This window comes from Manis javanica, chromosome 5, assembly GCF_040802235.1.
Source record: "Manis javanica isolate MJ-LG chromosome 5, MJ_LKY, whole genome shotgun sequence".
Taxonomy (NCBI): domain Eukaryota; kingdom Metazoa; phylum Chordata; class Mammalia; order Pholidota; family Manidae; genus Manis; species Manis javanica.
The window spans coordinates 88,631,240-88,650,327 of record NC_133160.1 but is presented as its reverse complement, the minus strand read 5'-3'; the positions used below and the strand labels follow the sequence as shown (position 1 = coordinate 88,650,327).

General features: G+C 38.1%; 1 protein-coding gene across 1 annotated transcript in view; it reads left to right on the top strand.

Moving 5' to 3' along the window:
* Nucleotides 1-19,088, top strand: part of NFKB1 (nuclear factor kappa B subunit 1) — a 118,253-nt gene that overhangs the window by 76,678 nt on the left and 22,487 nt on the right. The window contains exons 8-13 of the mRNA XM_037020165.2: nt 996-1,154; nt 2,498-2,602; nt 4,769-4,860; nt 6,677-6,815; nt 12,905-13,042; nt 14,354-14,443. Coding sequence (XP_036876060.1) covers nt 996-1,154; nt 2,498-2,602; nt 4,769-4,860; nt 6,677-6,815; nt 12,905-13,042; nt 14,354-14,443 — 723 coding nt within the window. The remainder of the gene's footprint in view (nt 1-995; nt 1,155-2,497; nt 2,603-4,768; nt 4,861-6,676; nt 6,816-12,904; nt 13,043-14,353; nt 14,444-19,088) is intronic.

Sequence of the window (19,088 nt, the reverse complement as noted above, 5' to 3'; positions counted from 1 at the left end):
CCCTCTCCACTTCCAAAGCACTTTACACCTTATGGCCAGCTAGATCCCACTAAAGCCTAGAGCTCACTACTCAGTGTCTCCCCACTGCCTACAAAATCTTCAAGCTGGCATTTTAGATCTCCTGAGAGCTGGCCCCCAGCTGCATTTCCAGCTGTTCCCCACTATGCCCTTTATGTCAGACAGAGCTGCTCCAGAGGAGCGCCATGATTCTCACTTCCTTGCTCACACATTCTTTCTGTTCTTGACATTCCCTCTTCCTGGAATGCCCTTACTCACTTTCTTCATAAGTGCAAGTTCTACCATCCCTTTGAGATTTAGAGCAAATGTCTCTTCTGTTCCAAAGCCTCTGGATTATCCCCTCCGTTGAAATTCCGTATCTCTTCATCTGTGGCTCTTCTATAATACTTATGACTTGAATTATCACCTCTTATGATATTATAAGTTAGTAAAACTATATCCATCAGCCTGAAAGCTCCATCAGGAAGGAAGGAAGGAAGGAGCCAAATGCAAATCAGTCATTTAATTCCTTCACAAGTACTTTCTGAGTATGGAGAATGTGCCAGACACTGTGCTGGGTGCTGTGGAATGAACACAGTCCCTGAGCTCAAAGAGCTTCTGGAATACTTAATTTTCATATTTCTCAATATAACTGAGGTATAACTGGCTTATTGCTTTCCATTCTATCACATTGTCTATTCCTTTAACTCTTACCGCAGGGGGGAAAGAAAGAGAGGTTGGGGTAAGATTGGAAAGGAGAGAGGCAGTTTGATACACGTAAGACAGTTTTAACTGTAATCCAGAGAAAATGCAGGTCTTCTTTGGATGCCTTTAATTTTGGATGCCATAAATAAGAATTTTATTAGCATTATGAGGGATTGCAAAAGAAAAACATTTTTATTTTATGATCTTTATTGGGGTTTTATAAAATCATCCTGTCTAAAATGTTCGTGCTTTACTCTTTCCCTGGGCACGAATGCACTGTTGTGCGGTCCTAGATCGGGAAAAGGAGATCATCCGCCAGGCAGCTCTTCAGCAGACAAAGGAGATGGACCTCAGTGTGGTGCGGCTCATGTTTACAGCTTTTCTTCCAGACAGCACAGGCAGCTTCACAAGGCGCCTCGAGCCTGTGGTGTCAGATGCCATCTATGACAGCAGTGAGTACTTGACTTCTAGCAGGAGGCAGTTTATTATGAGGTCAAGAACAGATTCCCATCCCTGCCCTGGCAGTTACTTATTAGCTCTGAGTCCTGGGACAAATGACTTAATCACTTGCAGCCTCAGGTTTATCATTTGCAAAATAGGAATACTAAAATCCAGCTTAAAAAGTTGATGTCTAGATTAAAAGTGAAAATGCTGAGTTGCTAAATAAATATAGTTCTCCTTCCTCAGATGTGCATTTTAGTCTTACATGTGATGCCAAATCTCATTATTTGTGGATTTTTTGCTATAAGGATATATTGTTGGTACTCTTAATGTGGGAAAAGTATCTTGGGCTTTCTGTTGAGGCTCTGAAGAGAAGTTCATAAAAAACAACTACTATTCCTATCCATCTTCATTTTGCATGTTATAGTTTTATCAGGATAGGAACTTCAAGTTAGCTGACTGAACAGTATGGAGAGTATATGACTTCAAAACTCTATTTGTCTATAGTTCCTAGAATATTTTTTAAGAGTTTTACAGTGGTCTTCGGAACTTACCACGCAAATTTCCTGTTTGGTATGCATGAGATATATTAAACAGATATTTCTAAAAATCCTGCAAGTGCAGTATTTAGGCTCATTAAAAGTTTATAGAGTTTAGTCTAAGCAGAAAAGTCCATGTTCCAAGTACAACTAACTGATTTCTCTGATTTAAACAAGTTTGAAAGGAAGTGAAAGAGTTATAAAATGATGTAGACTTGTGTGCTAAAGATCACCTTAAAATGCAGCTGTTGGAGAGAAAAAAAAAAAAGGGAAGCCTTAGACTATGCCACATGAAACTTTTGCCCCCTAACCACACAGAATTCTAATTTAGTGCATGAGGGAAAAAAATGTAACATCTCCATTTTTCTTTTCTGTAGAATAAAAAGTAATGCATAATTTAAGAAAGCTATGCTTTTCTTAAATTTCTAGGACTTGTGAATAATAAATCAGTATCATGGAAATAAGGTTGAAGTTAAAGCGTCGACCTACTTGAAATCCCACAAGTCCTTCGGCTTGGTACTTCCTGAAACATCAGAAAAGCTCTTTCTCTTTGTGTTAACCTCTCTTGCTCTGTTAGTGGGAGAAATACATACTGCTCCTTTCTGCCTCTTCTGTTTGGTGATAATGAACAACCCATGCCCAAGAAGTACTTCAGAAGGCATTTTTATATGATTTGTGTTGTTGTTAAGGCAACATTAGTGAAAGCATCTATTCAAACTTTCTTTCGGTTAATTATACAAAGGATAGAGTCCCACATAGAGAATGGCTTGGGAAGCTGAGGATAAATCATGATGTTATTTTTCTCCCATGCACAGAAGCCCCCAATGCGTCCAACTTGAAAATTGTAAGAATGGACAGGACGGCTGGATGCGTAACTGGAGGGGAAGAAATTTATCTTCTTTGTGACAAGGTTCAAAAAGGTAAATATATATGCCCTGAGCTCATCATGTGAAATAAAATTCTGAGTGTGTCTAAGTTAGTTTTTGGCACTGGACCCAGTAATATCCCTCTTCTGCCATAGAACTTCTATAAAAAATATGTACATTTCACCTCCTCCAAATTTAAGCTGGCTGTGTTACTTTTTTCTCTAAACAGAATTTTAATGATTAATTTTCTTCAAGTGGATTGCCACATTTTAATGAATCATTTCCTATAGCAGGACATTTTCTTGACTAATTACATTGCAATGAAAAAACAATTTTGTGAATAATACTTTCCCATATTTAGAAGTCTGTGTTATTTTTTTTAGGCCAACTAATTAATTTTAAATTTTTCAACAGAAATAAGAAAATAGTGATAATATTAATCAGTGACATTTCAGTGTTTTTATACTTATACTCTGGTATCTGATCTTAAACTAAGTAATAGCCCATGCTTCATACTTACACTTGCACAGAATAATGTTTTACATAGTATAAAATTGTTTATTTTTTTATCTCACAGTGCTTCACTGCAACACTGAGAGAGCTTCTCCAAATATTTTCACATGACATTATGATGTCAGTTTAGAAAAAGAAAGAGAATAAGAACTACAGGGAAATTCTCAGAACATATTTCTCTCATAATTTCACTTTCAGAAAGGTTCTTGGCATTTATCTCTCATTATGTACAAGTTTGATAAATTAGCAAAAGTTGATGGCAATTGTGTTATTTTCTCAAACTTTACTCATATTTAAAATAAAATGATAGAAACTATAGGAAAATAAAGATCTACTCACTACAAAGTAATGAGCATTTTCAAAGTAAGCAGATGCATACCTGAAAATAAAGCCCCTAAATAAAAGAATTAGGGCTTAAAAAAAAAAGAAAATTTCCATTCAAGGTTAAAAGTCCTGCCGTAAAACTTCAGGAGAAAAATGAGATCAGACTTCAAAGTAAAGGTATATATTTCTTTATCCAAAAAATGTTTACACTTTCTCTGCATATTCTGCTATCAGCATCAGCCTTCTCTTAACCCATTCTATCCAAGTAATGCACATTTCTAGATTCCTGGGTGTGCATACTGTGAGTAATCACAATCTAAGTACCTTTATTTCTAAATGTGATTCTTAATCATTATCATTACATTAGAATAGTTTATTAAGAGAAATTTTGTACCTGGCTTAAAGAATCTGAATAAATAGGTCCACAGTCGTCCTATCTGAAGGCAAAGGAATGGACCAGTGATGTTTTATCCAACCCTAATATTTTTTAATCTGTTGAAAAAGAAATGTAAACTCAGTTTTTATAAGTCAAAAGTTCAGTCCTTCCTATGAAATGGGAAGCTAGATGCCAACATGACCGACTTACATTGTCATAAATCTGCAGAGGTAGAATCCATGATTGAAGTATGAAATTTAGGCATTCTAATTTAATCCAAAGGGTTTGACCAACATAATATTTTTAACAATTTCTCAAAATGGACTAATAAAGTATCATAGGGAGGCAGCAGAGTAGAATGTTTAATAGCCTGGAGTTTGAAAGTTTATTGTCTGTGTTCAAATCCTGGCTTCTCCATTTACTAGCTGTTAAACTTTGGATAGGTTACTTAACCTCTCTGGACTCCAGTTTCTCTTCTGACAAATGAGGATATTAATCCTCATAAAGTTGAGGGTTAAATCACAATGTATCACAAAGTTGTTGTGAGGATTAAATCAGTTAATATATAAATATCAATCACTTAGAACTGTGTCTACCATATAGTAAACTTCTTAACATTATTATAGATCTATATCAAGATGAACCGCCTTTTAGGATTCTGATGTTCCTCACTATCTTTCATGTTTCTCAGGAGTGAAATGGTTTGGGGATGGAGAAGTGGGAAGGTCAAGGTTAAGAGAAAACTCAGACTGAATAGGTAAATCTAGCATTTATTAATTCATAAATGAAGCTTGGGGCCCATTACAGTGATAACTAATAAAAAAACTTCAGTGTTTTATGAAAATCATAAATGATTCACGTATCTATTTTATATTAATTACTTTAAAAAAATGTAAGTACATAGTATGTAGAGTCCTGAACCAGCTTTATTTTTCAGCATGTTTATAAAAATTATTACACTATATAAAATAACGCACCTGAATACAACTGTTTACAACTGTTTGCAGATGACATCCAGATTCGATTTTATGAAGAGGAGGAAAATGGTGGAATCTGGGAAGGATTTGGAGATTTTTCCCCCACAGATGTTCATAGACAAGTAAGTAGATGATGGTGGTTATGATTTTATATTTTCTGCCTTGTTGGAATTCAGTACTTAGTTTCCATATGTGAAAAAGGAAAAATCATATATATTTGACTTTCATAAAAGAGTACTAGGTTTAAGACTCTTGCAGGTCTTCCAGCAGTTACCTACCATAGAGTTATGGGCAAGGCTCTGTTAGTTCACTGCCTCTGAATCCTGGGTGTCTGACCGCCTCACTGCCATAAGTCAGTGGCCCTCAGGTCCTTCAGAGGAAGTGGTTTCAGTGTCTGTATTAGTCTGCTCAGGATGCCTTAACAATATCATACATTGGGTGGATTAAAAAACAGAAATTTATTTCTCACAGTTCTGGAGGCTAGAAGTCCCATTCAAAATCTAGCAGGGTCAGTTCCCTGTAAGAGCTCTCTTCTTGGCTTCCAGACAGCCGTCTTCTGGCTGTGTCCTCATGTGGTGGACAGAGAGCAGACCCTCTGGTGTCTCTCTTTATGAGAACATGAGTCCTGTCTGATCAGAGCTCTACCCTATGACCTCATTTAACCTTAATTATTTCTGCAAAAGCACTAACTCCAAATAGAGCCACAGTAGGGGCCAGGGCTTCAATATATAAATTTTAGGGTGACAGTCAGTCAGTAACATGTTCCACCAGGTAATTATGGTAAGACCTGTTAAAAGGGTATTCTAGTGAAAAATGTGGAAAGGAAGAGTCTTCTAGTTGAAGCTGATGTCATGATAAGACTTCCCAGTGACAACTGAGTATATTACTAAGGAATGAAAATGCTAAGTCCCCATCTTAGTGATTACTCTGAGTGACTGAGGAATACTATATTCACACACAAAAAAATTGGAAACAAACATCCGTCAATAAGTGGTCAGTTAAATAAATTATGTGTAGTTATGTAATGGAATATTTTAGTTATTAAAAAGAATGAGTACTCTATGAATTACTATGGAAAGATCTCCAAGATATATTAAAAATTTTTATAGATGTAAAACAAAATGTATGTAAAAAAGATTCTATGTTCATGTTTGCACATGTATAAAGAAATTCTGAAAAAAATCTAAAAGAAGTGAACTTATTTGTGTTGACCTCTGGAGGCAGGTACACATTAGGGATCACCGGATAGGAGACAGGAGTGGCAAGAATTGTCAATGTACACCATTGTGCACCCTTTTATATTTTATAAAGTCTTGATCCCTGTGAGTATATTACGTAGTCAAAAAATCAAACTGAAAAATTATAAAAATGCCTCACTGTTGTAGCACTACCAGGAATGAAGAAGGAGGCTGTCTCAGAGTGTTACAGAATGCCCCACAGACGCCTACAGCCTTGGCCATCCTCACCTCAAAATACATGGACTCTATTATGATGTCTCCCTTGCAGAATTTAGTTTCCTCTCCTTGTTGACTGACCTATGGTACCACTTTCCTCATCTCTCTTTTCTACAGCCAGTCTTTCTCATGGTGCTGTAAATAATCTTAGAAGCTTTTAAGGCTGATTTGGAAGAGGAGAAGGAGGTGTATGCAATCTATTTTATTCATATGGTTATTTACTGGAAGGCATTTGAAATATTAGACAAATGAAATAATAAATATTTGTAATAGATTGACATAGTCTTACATTTCAAATTCACATTTAATTCAGTGCCAATTAAAATGTATGGAGATAAAATTCTGAGTGTGTAACTTTTTCTAGAATGCTGTATGGTTTAGTGCACTGTGTTTAAACATTGGGCATAAAGAATGTATTTAATGAGTAGCGATGCTGGAAAAAAATGTAGTCCTACCCCAACATTTGGATCTTTATATCCTGCAGTTTGCCATCGTCTTCAAAACTCCAAAGTATAAGGATGTCAACATTACAAAACCAGCCTCCGTGTTCGTCCAACTTCGGAGGAAATCTGATTTGGAAACTAGCGAACCAAAACCTTTTCTCTACTACCCTGAAATCAAAGGTAACTCAGTTGTTTAAACTCTCATGCTTGTTCTTATAAGAGGACAAGCTGAACAGAAAAGATCAGTTAGTTACTTCATTTGAACAGCTTCCTGGAAACTGGCCTCTGGGTCCATGGTACTTATTTTTAGAAAAGAGAGAAGAGAATATACTTTCTGGGGGAATCAGGAAATAAAGTCCAGCCTTTTAAAATAATGTTATTCCATCAAGTTTATGAGATTTAGATATTGGAGAATTTGTCTTTGAATTTGGGCACCTGCCACTTATTGAGCAGCTTGGGGTTCAGGCAGTTCAGATGAAGAGAGAACGCTTGCTGTTTAGGAGAACCAGCCACTCAGTCACCGGTCCTCAGGCAGTTGAACAGAAGACCCAGCCACTGTGCTATGCAGAACTGTAAAACTGAATGAAGTGCCATTCTTTTCCTCACAAACAACATGCTGAGAAGGGGAGATATTAGTCTCCTTAAATAGTTAGAATGAAAATTACGATTTTGATAAATCCCAAAAGTGAAGCATCCACAAACACATAGAGAATGCTGAGGAAAACGCTTGATTCCAAAGACGCCACCACGAAGAAGTTGTCTTCAGTCCTTAAAATTGGGGGTCGATTTCAGGAGTCGGGTGTGAAACCAAAGAAAAGGGTTTTCTGGGCTTAGGAAACCTGAGGAGCTAGAACAGCCCGTGTGTAGACAGGGGACAGTGAGTGTTACAAGTGCTGAGATGGACTTCTGAAAGCCTGGCAGGAAAGGGAGGCCTGGCCAGGCTCTGAGGTGCTCTGACTGGCAGCTAAGGCAGTTTGCGTTGATTCTGGAGATGGGAATGACCAGGCCTTTTGGATTTGGAATGATGGCTCTTTTTCATATACACACTGAGGAGGCTATTGGCCACAGACAATGAGTCAGAAGAGTAATTAATGCAAGAACCAAGTGAGAGATGGTAAGCTAGTGAAGGCATTAGTGTGGGGAACAAAAGGAGGAGGTGGACTTGAGAAGCAGCGCCATGATGGCCTCAAGAGAACCCCGACGCTCATTGAGAAATTCAGGAGGCCTGTGGTTATAGGAATCCCCACCTTAGGAGCCCTGTGGTATGACTGAGTTGATGAAAGAATCAAAGGGGTAAAAGTAGGTTTGGATGGGCAGAGAGGGAGCTCAGTTTAAAACATGTTGCATTTTATGCCCAAGTGGCACATTCCTAATAGGCCAATTAAGAGGCAGAACTGCAACTGCAGAGGGTGGGTTGGGAAATCCAGCACTGAGAATTCCCTCAGAATGAGTGTAACAGGCCCCAAAACTTGGTAATTGTTCAAACGTATTTCTTGACCTAGAGTCCTCTGGTCGCCAAGGGGTCCGTGGATAGAAATGTACTCCAATATAATTAGCTTTTTTTGTAACCTATTTTATATTCTACATATTGAAAACTATGATACTAAATAGAGATCCAGAGACTTCTCCAGTCTGCAAAAGAGGCTGGGGAACAAACAAAACTAGAAACGCCTGGATTAGAGGGAAATGAGGCCCTAGAGGGAGGTCGGTGGATGGCCGCCACGGGCACCCAGGGCCTGGCTGAGGGTGGAAACCACAGAGGGGCCACAGGAACATCCGCACAGGCATTGAGTCTTGTGACAGGTACTCTTTGAAGAGGGCTTGCTTTTCCTGGAATTCATGGTGTGGCAGGAGCATTAAGAAATGGTTGCGTAAGTATTTATTTCTTTTCTGAGGTTGTGACCTCCTCATGGATGGGTCAGTTTTATAGTGCATTCCGTTATTGGTGGTGTGAAAACACCATCAGCAGAGTTGCCTTCTTTTGCTCCACATGAAATTTCATGCAAAATCCCAGTACATAAATGAGATGGGCTCTGGTTAAAGTCGAGGTGAAAAGCCTTGTCACTTGGCCTTCACAGAAACGCTCTCCCCTCCACTCACTTCCCCACTTGGAGCAGCCTGAGGTCTTCTGAATGCTTCAGACTGCATAAAATTTGGAAGTTACTGCTTTGTATTAAACATCCTTCTTTAAGAGTAGGACACAGAAAAGAAATATGGCAAGCTTTTTTGGACTTTCTAAAGAAAGAAAAATAGATTTCTCTCCTAATAGATGTCTCCAAAATAATATCCATTTTTCTAACAGAGAATCATGTCAGAAAGGAAACACAGTTTACCTACTCATGCATGAGCCTAGAAACATGCAAAGCTGAGCTTGGTTTGTAGACTGCCTTTCTACTCATCAAAAGTATCTGTGCATCAAAAGAGTATGACACAGCAGGGGCATGTTCAGACTATTACTTTCATTGCTACGCAGTCATATGGGGTTAAGAGGCTGGGGTTAGAGAGTGGGATCTCCTGAAAGTTCCATATCCCACCCATATGCCACAAGCACTTATCTTTTAAGTCTGTCATTGATAAGAAGCTCAATGCAACACAAACCATGTAATAAAAACCATCTAGAAAATTAAGAGTTAGGAGTTGGGCTCCACAGAAAGAATGGCCAACATGTATTGTGACTGACTGATTGTGAGATTAGAACTGTTTTACTCAAGATAACAATTAGTCTTTAAAACCTTCTGGATTATAAAATCCCAAGATGAAATAATCACAAGGAGAAATAATCAACAAGGCATATAACTGATCAGAAAAGTAGCAGACTATTTAACATAAGAGTAAGTATATGAAAGTGAGTCCAAACTATACAACCAAAATTATGCAATGTATATTGTATAATTTTATGCACATTATACAAGCCAAATTATACAATGACACCTTGAAGTCATGGAACACACTTCCATCTCCCCCATCCCCTGTAGTTACTCCCTATTTCATTGCCTAATTTTATTTTCTTCATTATTTTTATCAATTTTTAAAGTTGTCTTATCTGTTCATTTATGTGTCATTTATGTGTCTGTTGTCTTCTTTCTACCTCCAGTAGGAAGAATATACTTTCAGTCACAAATTTGATCTTTCATGTTCATCGCTACATTTCCAGCATCTGGAACAGTATAAGTCATCTAGTTGATACTTATTAAATATCTGAAAGCTAACTTACTGACTGACCAACCCAGTTACCATCCTAATCCAAAGACTGGTAATTTGTTGGGTGCTAGTGAGTTAGGCATTAGACAAAGAAGCAGAACACATCCGTCTCATCGTACAGAATCTCCCAGCCCTGAGCTCTGCATCCTCTACGACGCAGAGGGGATGGCTGGGTCCAGGGGAGACAAGAGAATCAAGAAAGGGATGATTGGCAAGGGAAGAAGATACTTGAGAAACTGCTATATACAAAAGCAAAGACCATAGTGACTTTTCATTCTGAAAAGATGGATATTAGAAACCATCATAATCTTTAAATTACGAAAGGTATGGTCAGGATAGATGCAGGCATCTTTACTGGCTGGCACACTAGAACCTGAAAAGGGAGAATAAGAGACTTACAAGGCACATGCACAGCAAAAGGTGGCAGAGGATAAAAGTTTATATTCGTGAACTAAACTATTAAGTCATTTATTATTTAAGGCAGATAAGGTATTTCAGAGTGTTTTCCAAAGCACACTGGCCTAATGTAATGAGACTCTCACTAGACTTTGGATCTGACCTTTTCTCTGACCTGATCTCAGACAAGTAAGTCCCTTTATTATCCTCGCTTCATTTTCCTCTTCTGTAGAAAGGGGGCTTATAGTGGGTAACTCTTAGGTCCTTTCTAGGTTAATGTTTCATAGTAAGTACTTCCTATGGTGCCACTGTCAAAAGCAGACCACGGGACAGATAAACCTAGTGTGAAAATCTCCACATTCAAAGTAATGACTCTGTGGCACCAAACTACACTGACTGACAGTGGCTGCAATAGGGGGTGTGAGGACTTGATAATATGAATGAATGCTGAAACCGCAGTGTTGTTCATATGAAACCTTCATAAGATTGTGATCAATGATATTTTAATTTTAAAAAAACCTCCTTGTTCAATTCATGGAAATTCCATGCAGTTTCTTTTATTTTAAAAAAGCTTGTCATATGGAATTTTCTGTATCAGTTTCTTGTCATTGAAATCTTAAGAGCTATAGAATAATTTTTTTAATTGACTCCCAAAATTTCCACTCTACAGTGAAGTATAACCAGCGATCATCTCTGTTTATAAGTCAGAAGCAGTACATAGCAAGGAGTAAATACCAAGTGATCTCTTTGCTAGAAGACATGTCAATAGGTGACATTTATTTCTGAAGATGTCTGCTTCCCTCTTGTGTTTCATATAGCTAATGAATTAACCATCTATATGAGGGCAATAGCTTATAGATGAGTAATAAGCATGACTATTAGTTTCGGTACAACTGATGGAGAAATTTTATAAATTTGTCCAAAACCTCTGATAAGGAAAATATTGAAGTTTCTCCACTGTGAGGTTACTTACCCCTTTCTAGTGGAAGCACATTTTCTTCAGAGTTTATCCACATTGGTTTTTTCTTCCTAACAAGTCTGGACATGATAAATTTTTAAATGACTATTTTTAAGTATACTTTGCTACCCTACTTTCCCCTGCTTCAGTCTTTCAACTGCACTTAGGTGATGGAGAGATAATCAGAAAACAGCATTCTTTCTAGCCCTCAGATGACTGGAACAACCACAGAATTAGAAGTGAAGATTTTTTTGAACATCAACAAGTATCAAAATTGACCCTGAAGAATTAGAAATAAGATGATTGTTAAGTATTAGGTTGATGATTGAAAAAAAGAATACAGCATTGAGTATTTAACAAAAAACTTTCTTCACTCCTTCAGCCCAAAGGAGAGCAGGGGAAAAAAAATGTGTGGCAGGCAAATCAGAGAAGAGAAAGAAAGGGAAACAGGAAACAAGAATACAATAGCAGACCACAAAACCAGTGACAGAGCTTGGAGGGCCAGTGGGGTGGGTGAGAAGCTAGATAGCGAGGCACAAAAGGGAACAGAACAGCCACATGAGGAATAGGGGGAGAAAGTCTGCATAGCGTCCAGACCTGGACAAAAATCTAAGGGGACATCTCCTTTTAGTCATGTAGTGGTCTTAGACTTATAGCTTCCCATATCTCATTGGTCACCAAAGGCTACAGATCCTTCCTTCACTGTACTTTTGGGCCCACCCATTTGTATTATCATGGGGACCACGCAGGAACAACTTCCATCACCCTCTGTCTGCACTGTCTCTGCCTCTCACTTTGATTCTTTATTTTGTCCTAATCACCAATGACAGACAGATGAATCTTCCTAAAATAAAACATCATTCCCCAGTTCAAAGACATTCAGTGGCTCTTCTGTCTATAAATTAAATCCCTTGGGTTCATAATCCAGGTGCTCCACAATGTGGTCCCACATCAGCCCCATTTCTCAAGAATTCCTCATACTAAACTTTCTCTTCAGCTAAGCTGATCCACTGCTGTTCTCATAAGCATGCAGTGCACATTGTTTCCTTCATTACTTTCCTCTACGTCCCTTTCCCAGAACATCCTCCCTTTGTCCTCTCCCTGATATAAAGTTGGTTCTGGAAAGCCTTTCCTGAGTTTCCAGCCACAAGGATTCCCTAGAAGTCCTTCCTTGAACTCCTAGAACACTGATTTGCACCAAGAATTTAACATACATAGCATTATAGTGTTCTCTCTCTAAATCTTTCCCCACAGCCTTAAAATCATATTGGAGGGTTCTTGACAGCAAAGACATTATGTCTATTTCCCTGATATACTTTAGCACTTAGCTCACAGTAGATGCATAATAAATGTTAGCTGATTAGTAATAGTTGTGAAATGCTTAATAATGTTTTTCATATTCAGTATCTTCTGCATCTTAATCTTTGATGGGCAATTGAGTCTCTTACTAATTTGAATGACATTAGGGGTTTAAGAAACTTGCTGGGAGGATTTGGGTGTGTACTGTTCTGTGGTCTCTGAGGCTGGTTCTCAGTCTCTGAATCCATAGGAATAAATATTACGCTTCTTGAAATGTGGCATCTCTTCCTCCTCGGGGGCTCTCTGTTTCCCTTTAAGATGTTTAAAAATATCGTCAGAATCAATATTCTTTCTGTGGCTAGTGGTGGAACTGAATTAATCTTTTCTCCTCTGGTTTCTCTTCCCTTAACTACAGATAAAGAGGAAGTGCAGAGGAAGCGACAGAAGCTCATGCCCAATTTCTCTGATAGCTTCGGCGGCGGCAGCGGTGCTGGGGCCGGCGGCGGGGGCATGTTCGGCGGCGGCGGCGGTGGCGCCGGAAATGCGGGCCCAGGTACGAGCCAGGTCTGCTTTCTCTACAGCTTCTTCTCCTTGGGAGACAGACTTTCCTATTACTCCATTTCCCAGCTCGTCTGTGGGCTCAGTGGCTGCCATTATCGGGTGTGATCATTAAAATGCCCAACAAATACATTTTTTTTCAAAAAGGGGCATGTTCATTTTATAATATTTAGAGAATAACAAAAACTGTAAGAAGAAAAAGAGTCACTCAGGGTCACTTATGCCCAGAACATCTCTGGTAACGTTTTCCCGTATATTCTCTCTTCTCCTTTTTGGCATGGTTGTCTAGGTATTCTTTGGAGAAACACTGAAACGATTTCATGTTACATATACCACATATGTAGGAAATTTGCAAAACACATAAAATCCTGCCATCAAAGCTTAACTACTTCTAGTTTTTTTTCTGTGCATACGATATAGTACATACCTGCATTTCCCCAGATACAGCTCTGATCCTCATTATGCAGAGTATTTCAGTTCAGTTACATGTATTATTTATTTATTGTCATCACATCATGACTGTGTATATTGGGTCAGATATGCTGCCTTTCCCTAACAAGTTAACACAAGCCATTTCCCATGGTAATACAAACTTTACGTTAGCACAATTTTTTAAGCATCATTTTAATGACTTGTATTATTTTATCAAGTAAACAAACCGTAGCATAACTTTCTTGAATGCTGTTTTCTGGTTTTTACATAAAATGCTGTACCAAACTCCTCTATCCACATTGCTTTTCTTTTATTCCAGATTATTTTTGTAAATTGTGTTCTTTGAAATAAAATTACTATGTCAGAGAGTATGATATCTAATAACAGCCACAAAGAATTTTAACCAGTTTATGCTTCTACCAAAATGCATGAGAATAAACAGTGGTAGCCATGTTTCCGTTGAGGTGTCAGTATATTTCTCTGTATTTTGTTTGGTTCAGTTTTTCCCTCCAGAGGGTGTGTTAATGTCTTCTGTGCTGGCAAGTGTGAGTTGGGGTGGTGGCTGCTCACTGTAGCATTCCCTCCACGTGGGGCTGGGAGATTTCTCCAGCAGTGACTCCTCCACGTTGCCCCCAGCCTGGAGCTGCCTGAGTTGCCAGCATGTAAACTTCACAGAGTGGGATTCTGATCATCCCATGCCCCCCACTGTGTGTCTTACTAACTCTCAACAGAAGCACCCCATCGGGCACCCTGCCCTCCCACACCAAAGCCTCTGCCTGCCTGAGAGAAGGACAGTAAGGTTTGTTGAGTCTTCGCAAAAAAAAAAAAAAAAAAAATCATCATGAGGATTCATTTGTCTTACTTGCCATTTCAGGGTATGGCTTCCCCCACTACGGATTTCCTACATATGGTGGAATTACCTTCCACCCTGGAACCACTAAATCTAATGCTGGGATGAAGCATGGTAAGATCTGTGTGTGTGTGTGTGTGTGTGTGTGTGTGTGTGTGTGTGTGTGTATACACATATATATTAATTTTTTTAATACTGAGAAAGGAATAAAAAATTAATGCCAAAAAGGGCTTAATCATTACTTATCACATTATCATCTTCAAAAAAATTCATGGAATAAATTGTGAATAAGTGCAATGCAAATAAACCAAGAAGATACTTTTCTAAAAAATTATTATACTATGGAGAGTATAAATTCTATTCCTGATGCTTTGTTTATATTTATATTTACTTTGTAAGTGGCATAAACAGGGGAAGAAAACATGAAAAGAGGATGTAGAAACTTGACTATTCAAACATAAAAAAGTCACCAAACTTATCTATTTGCTCTCATTTTTTCTCAAATACTACACGTTTGAAGACATTTTGACTTTTATAGGTATGGCCTTTTCCCATCAAATGCCTTCCCTCATTTGCAGTGTCACACTACATGAAAACAGTATATTCTTCTCAAATATTGAATGCCTCTTTTATGTCATATGCTTTTACATGTTTTACTGGAATATTCATGACTGCTCCATAAGGAAAATATTAGTATCTCCATTTTACAGACAGAGGACACCAAGGTTCAGAAATGTTCACGCACTTGCTGAAGGCACATCCCTGTTACTGGCAGAGCCAGAATTTGAAGCAAGACTGCCCATAAATCCTAGGTGCTCTCATAGTACCTGTCAGATGACATAGTCAAACCTAAAGAGCATGATTAGAAATATGCACTGAATAGCTTCCCCACTAAAGAAAGTGAATTGAGATCATGTCTTTATAACTTGCTTGGCTAATTAGCATTACGAAAAAATAACTGCTCTGCTTTCAAGAACATTAAAATTTCCACTACCCTGCAGTTCACAGAAGAGCTTTACTTCATTTTTCTCCTTTACAAATAAGGAGAAAGAGATACAAGCTTTTAGAAGTGAAAAAAAAAAGTTTTTTAAGACCTTAAACATTCTCATCACAAGAAAAAAATTTTCTGTGTATGCTGATGGATGTTAACTAGGCTTATTGTGGTGATCATTTTGCAACATATACAAATATATCATGTATTCCTAAAATGCACATATTATATTGTCAATTATACCTCCATTTTTTTTGGTATCACTAATCTACAATTACATGAGGAACATTGATTACTAGACTCCCCCCATCACCAAGTACCCCCCACAAACCCCATTACAGTCACTATCCATCAGCATGTAAGATGTTGTAGAATCACTACTTGTTTTCTCTGTGTTGCACAGCCCTCCCTGTGCCCCCACCACCACACATTATACATGCTAATCATAATGCCCCCTTTCTTTTTAGCCCACCCTTATCCCACCCTTCCCACCCATCCTCCCCAGTCTGTTAGTCCATTCTTGGGTTCTGTGATTCTGCTGCTGTTTTGTTCCTTCAGTTTTTTCTTTGTTCTTATACTCCACATATGAGTGAAATCAGGTACTTGTCTTTCTCTGCCTGGCTTATTTCACTGAGCATAATACCCTCTAGCACCATCCATGTTGTTGCAAATGATAAGATTTGTTTTATTCTTATGGCTGAATAATATTCCACATTGTATATGTACCACATCTTCTTTATCCATTCATCTACTGATGGACACTTAGGTTGCTTCCATTTCTTGGCTATTGTAAATAGTGCAGCGATAAACATAGGGGTGCACCTTTCTTTTTCAAACAGGGCTGCTGCATTCTTAGGGTAAATTCCTAGAAGTGGAATTCCTGGGTCAAATGGTATTTCTATTTTTAGTTTTCTGAGGAACCTCCATACTGCTTTCCACAATGGTTGAACTAGTTTACATTCCCACCAGCAGTGTAGGAGGGTTCCCCTTTCTCCACAGCCTCGACAACATTTGTTGTTGTTTGTCTTTTGGATAGTGGCCATCCTTACTGGTGTGAGGTGATATCTCATTGTGGTTTTAATTTGCATTTCTCTGATGACTAGCGATGTGGAACATCTTTTCATATGTCTGTTGGCCATCTGAATTTCTTCTTTGGAGAACTGTTTGTTCAGCTACTCTGCCCATTTTTTAATTGGATTACTTGCTCTTTGTCTGTTGAGGTGCATGAGCTCTTTATTTATTTTGGATATCAAGCCTTTATTGGATCTGTCTTTTATGAATATATTCTCCCATACTGTAGGATGCCTTTTTGTTCCATTGGTGGTGTCCTTTTCTGTACAGAATCTTTTCAGCTTGATATAGTCCCACTTGTTCATTTTTGCTTTTGTTTCCCTTGCCCAGGGAGATAAGTTACATTCATGAAGAAGTTGCTCATGTTTATGTCCAAGACATGTTGCCTATGTTTTTTTCTAAGAGTTTTATGGTTTCATGACTTACACTCAGGTCTTTGATCCATTTCGAATTTACTTTTGTGCATGTGGTTAGACAGTGATCCAGTTTCTTGCATTCTCTTACATGTAGCTGTCCAGTTTTGCCAGCACCATCTGTTGAAGAGACTGTCATTTCCGCATTGTATGTCCATGGCTCCTTTATCATATATTAATTGACCATTATATGTTTGGGTTAATATCTGGACTCCCTATTCTGTTCCACTAGTCTGTGGCTCTCTTCTTCTGCCAGTACCAAATTGTCTTGATTACTGTGGCTTTGTAGTAGAGCTTGAAGTCAGGAAGCGAGATTTCCCCGACTTTATTCTTCCTTCTCAGGATTGCTTTGGCTATTCGGGGTCTTTGCTGATTCCATATGAATTTTTGAACTATTTGTTCTAGTTTGTTGAAGAATGCTGTTGGTACTTTGATAGGGATTGCATCAAATCTCTATATTGCTTTGGACAGGATGGCCATTTTGACAATATTAATTCTTCATAACCAAGAGCATGGGATGAGTTTCCACTTGTTAGTGTCCTCTTTAATTTCTCTTAAGAGTGTCTTGTAGTTTTCAGGGTATAGTTCTTTCACTTCCTTGGTTAGATTTATTCCTAGGTATTTTATTCTTTTTGATGCAATTGTGAATGGAATTGTTTTCCGGATTTCTCTTTCTGCTAGTTCATCATTAGTGTATACGAAAGCAACAGATTTCTGTGTATTAATTTTGTATCCTGCAACTTTGCTGCATTCCGATATTAGTTGTAGTAGTTTTAGAGTGGAATCTTTAGGGTTTTTTATGTACAATACAGTTTAACTTCTTCATTGCCAATCTGGATGCCTTGCATTTCTTTGTTTTGTCTGATTGCTCTGGCTAGGACCTCCAGTACTATGTTGGATAACAGTGGGGAGAGTGGGCATCCCTGTCTTGTTCCCAATCTTATAGGAAAAGCTTTTAGCTTCTCATTGTTAAGTATGATGTTGCCTGTGGGTTTCTCATATATGGCCTTTATTATGTTGCGGTACTTGCCCTCTATACCCATTTTGTTGAGAGTTTTTATCATGAATGGATGTTGAATTTTGTCAAATGCTTTTTCAGCATCTATGAAGATGATCATGTGGTTTTTGTCCTTCCTTTTGTTGATATGGTGGATGATGTTGATGGATTTTCAAATGTTGTACCATCCTTGCATCCCTGGGATGAATCCCACTTGGTCATGGTGTATGATCCTGTTGATGTATTTCTGAATTCACTTAGCTAATATTTTGTTAAGTATTTTTGCATCTATGTTCATCAGGGATATTGGTCTGTAATTTTCTTTTTTGGTGGGGTCTTTGCCTGGTTTTGGTGTTAGAGAGATGCTGGCTTCATAGTATGAGTTTGGAAGTATTCCCTCCTCTTTCATTTTTTGGGAAACGTTAAGGAGAATGGGTATTATGTCTTCTCTGTATGTCCGATAAAATTCCGTGGCATATCAAACTGGCTCATGGGTTTTGCTCTTGGAGAGTTTTTTGATTACAGATTCAATTTTGTTGCTGGTAATTGGTCTGTTTAGATTTTCTCTTTCTTCCTTGGTCAGTCTTGGAAAGTTGTATTTTTCTAGGAAGTTGTTCATTTCTTCTAGGTTTTCCAGCTTGTTTGCATATAGATTCTCATAGTGTTCTCTAATGATTCTTTGTATTTCTGTGGGGTCCATCATGATTTTTCCTTTCTCGTTTCTGATTATGTTGATGTGTGTTGATTCTCTTTTTCTCTTCATAAGTCTGGCCAGGGGCTTTGTTTATTTTCTCAATGAACCAACTCCTGGTTTCATTGATTTTTTTCTATTGTTTTATTCTTCTCAATTTTATTTATTTCTTCTCTGATCTTTATTATGTCCCTCCTTCTGCTGACTTGGCCTCATTTTTCTTCTTTTTCCAATTTCAATAATTGTGACTTTAGACTGTTCATTTGGGATTGTTCTTCCTTCTTTAAATAGGCCTGGATTGCTATACACTTTCTGCTTAGAACTGCCTTCGCTGTGTCCCACAGAAGTTGGGGCTTTGTGCTGTTGTTGTCATTTGTCTCCATATATTGCTTGATCTCTGTTTTAATTTGGTCATTGATCCATTGATTATATAGGAGCATGTTGTTAAGCCTCCATGTGTTTGTGAGCCTTTTTGTTTTCTTTGTACAATTTATTTACAGTTTTATGCCTTTGTGGTCTGAAAAATTGGTTGGTAGAATTTCAGTCTTTTTGAAATTACTGAGGCTCTTTTTGTGGCCTAGTATGTGGTCTCTTCT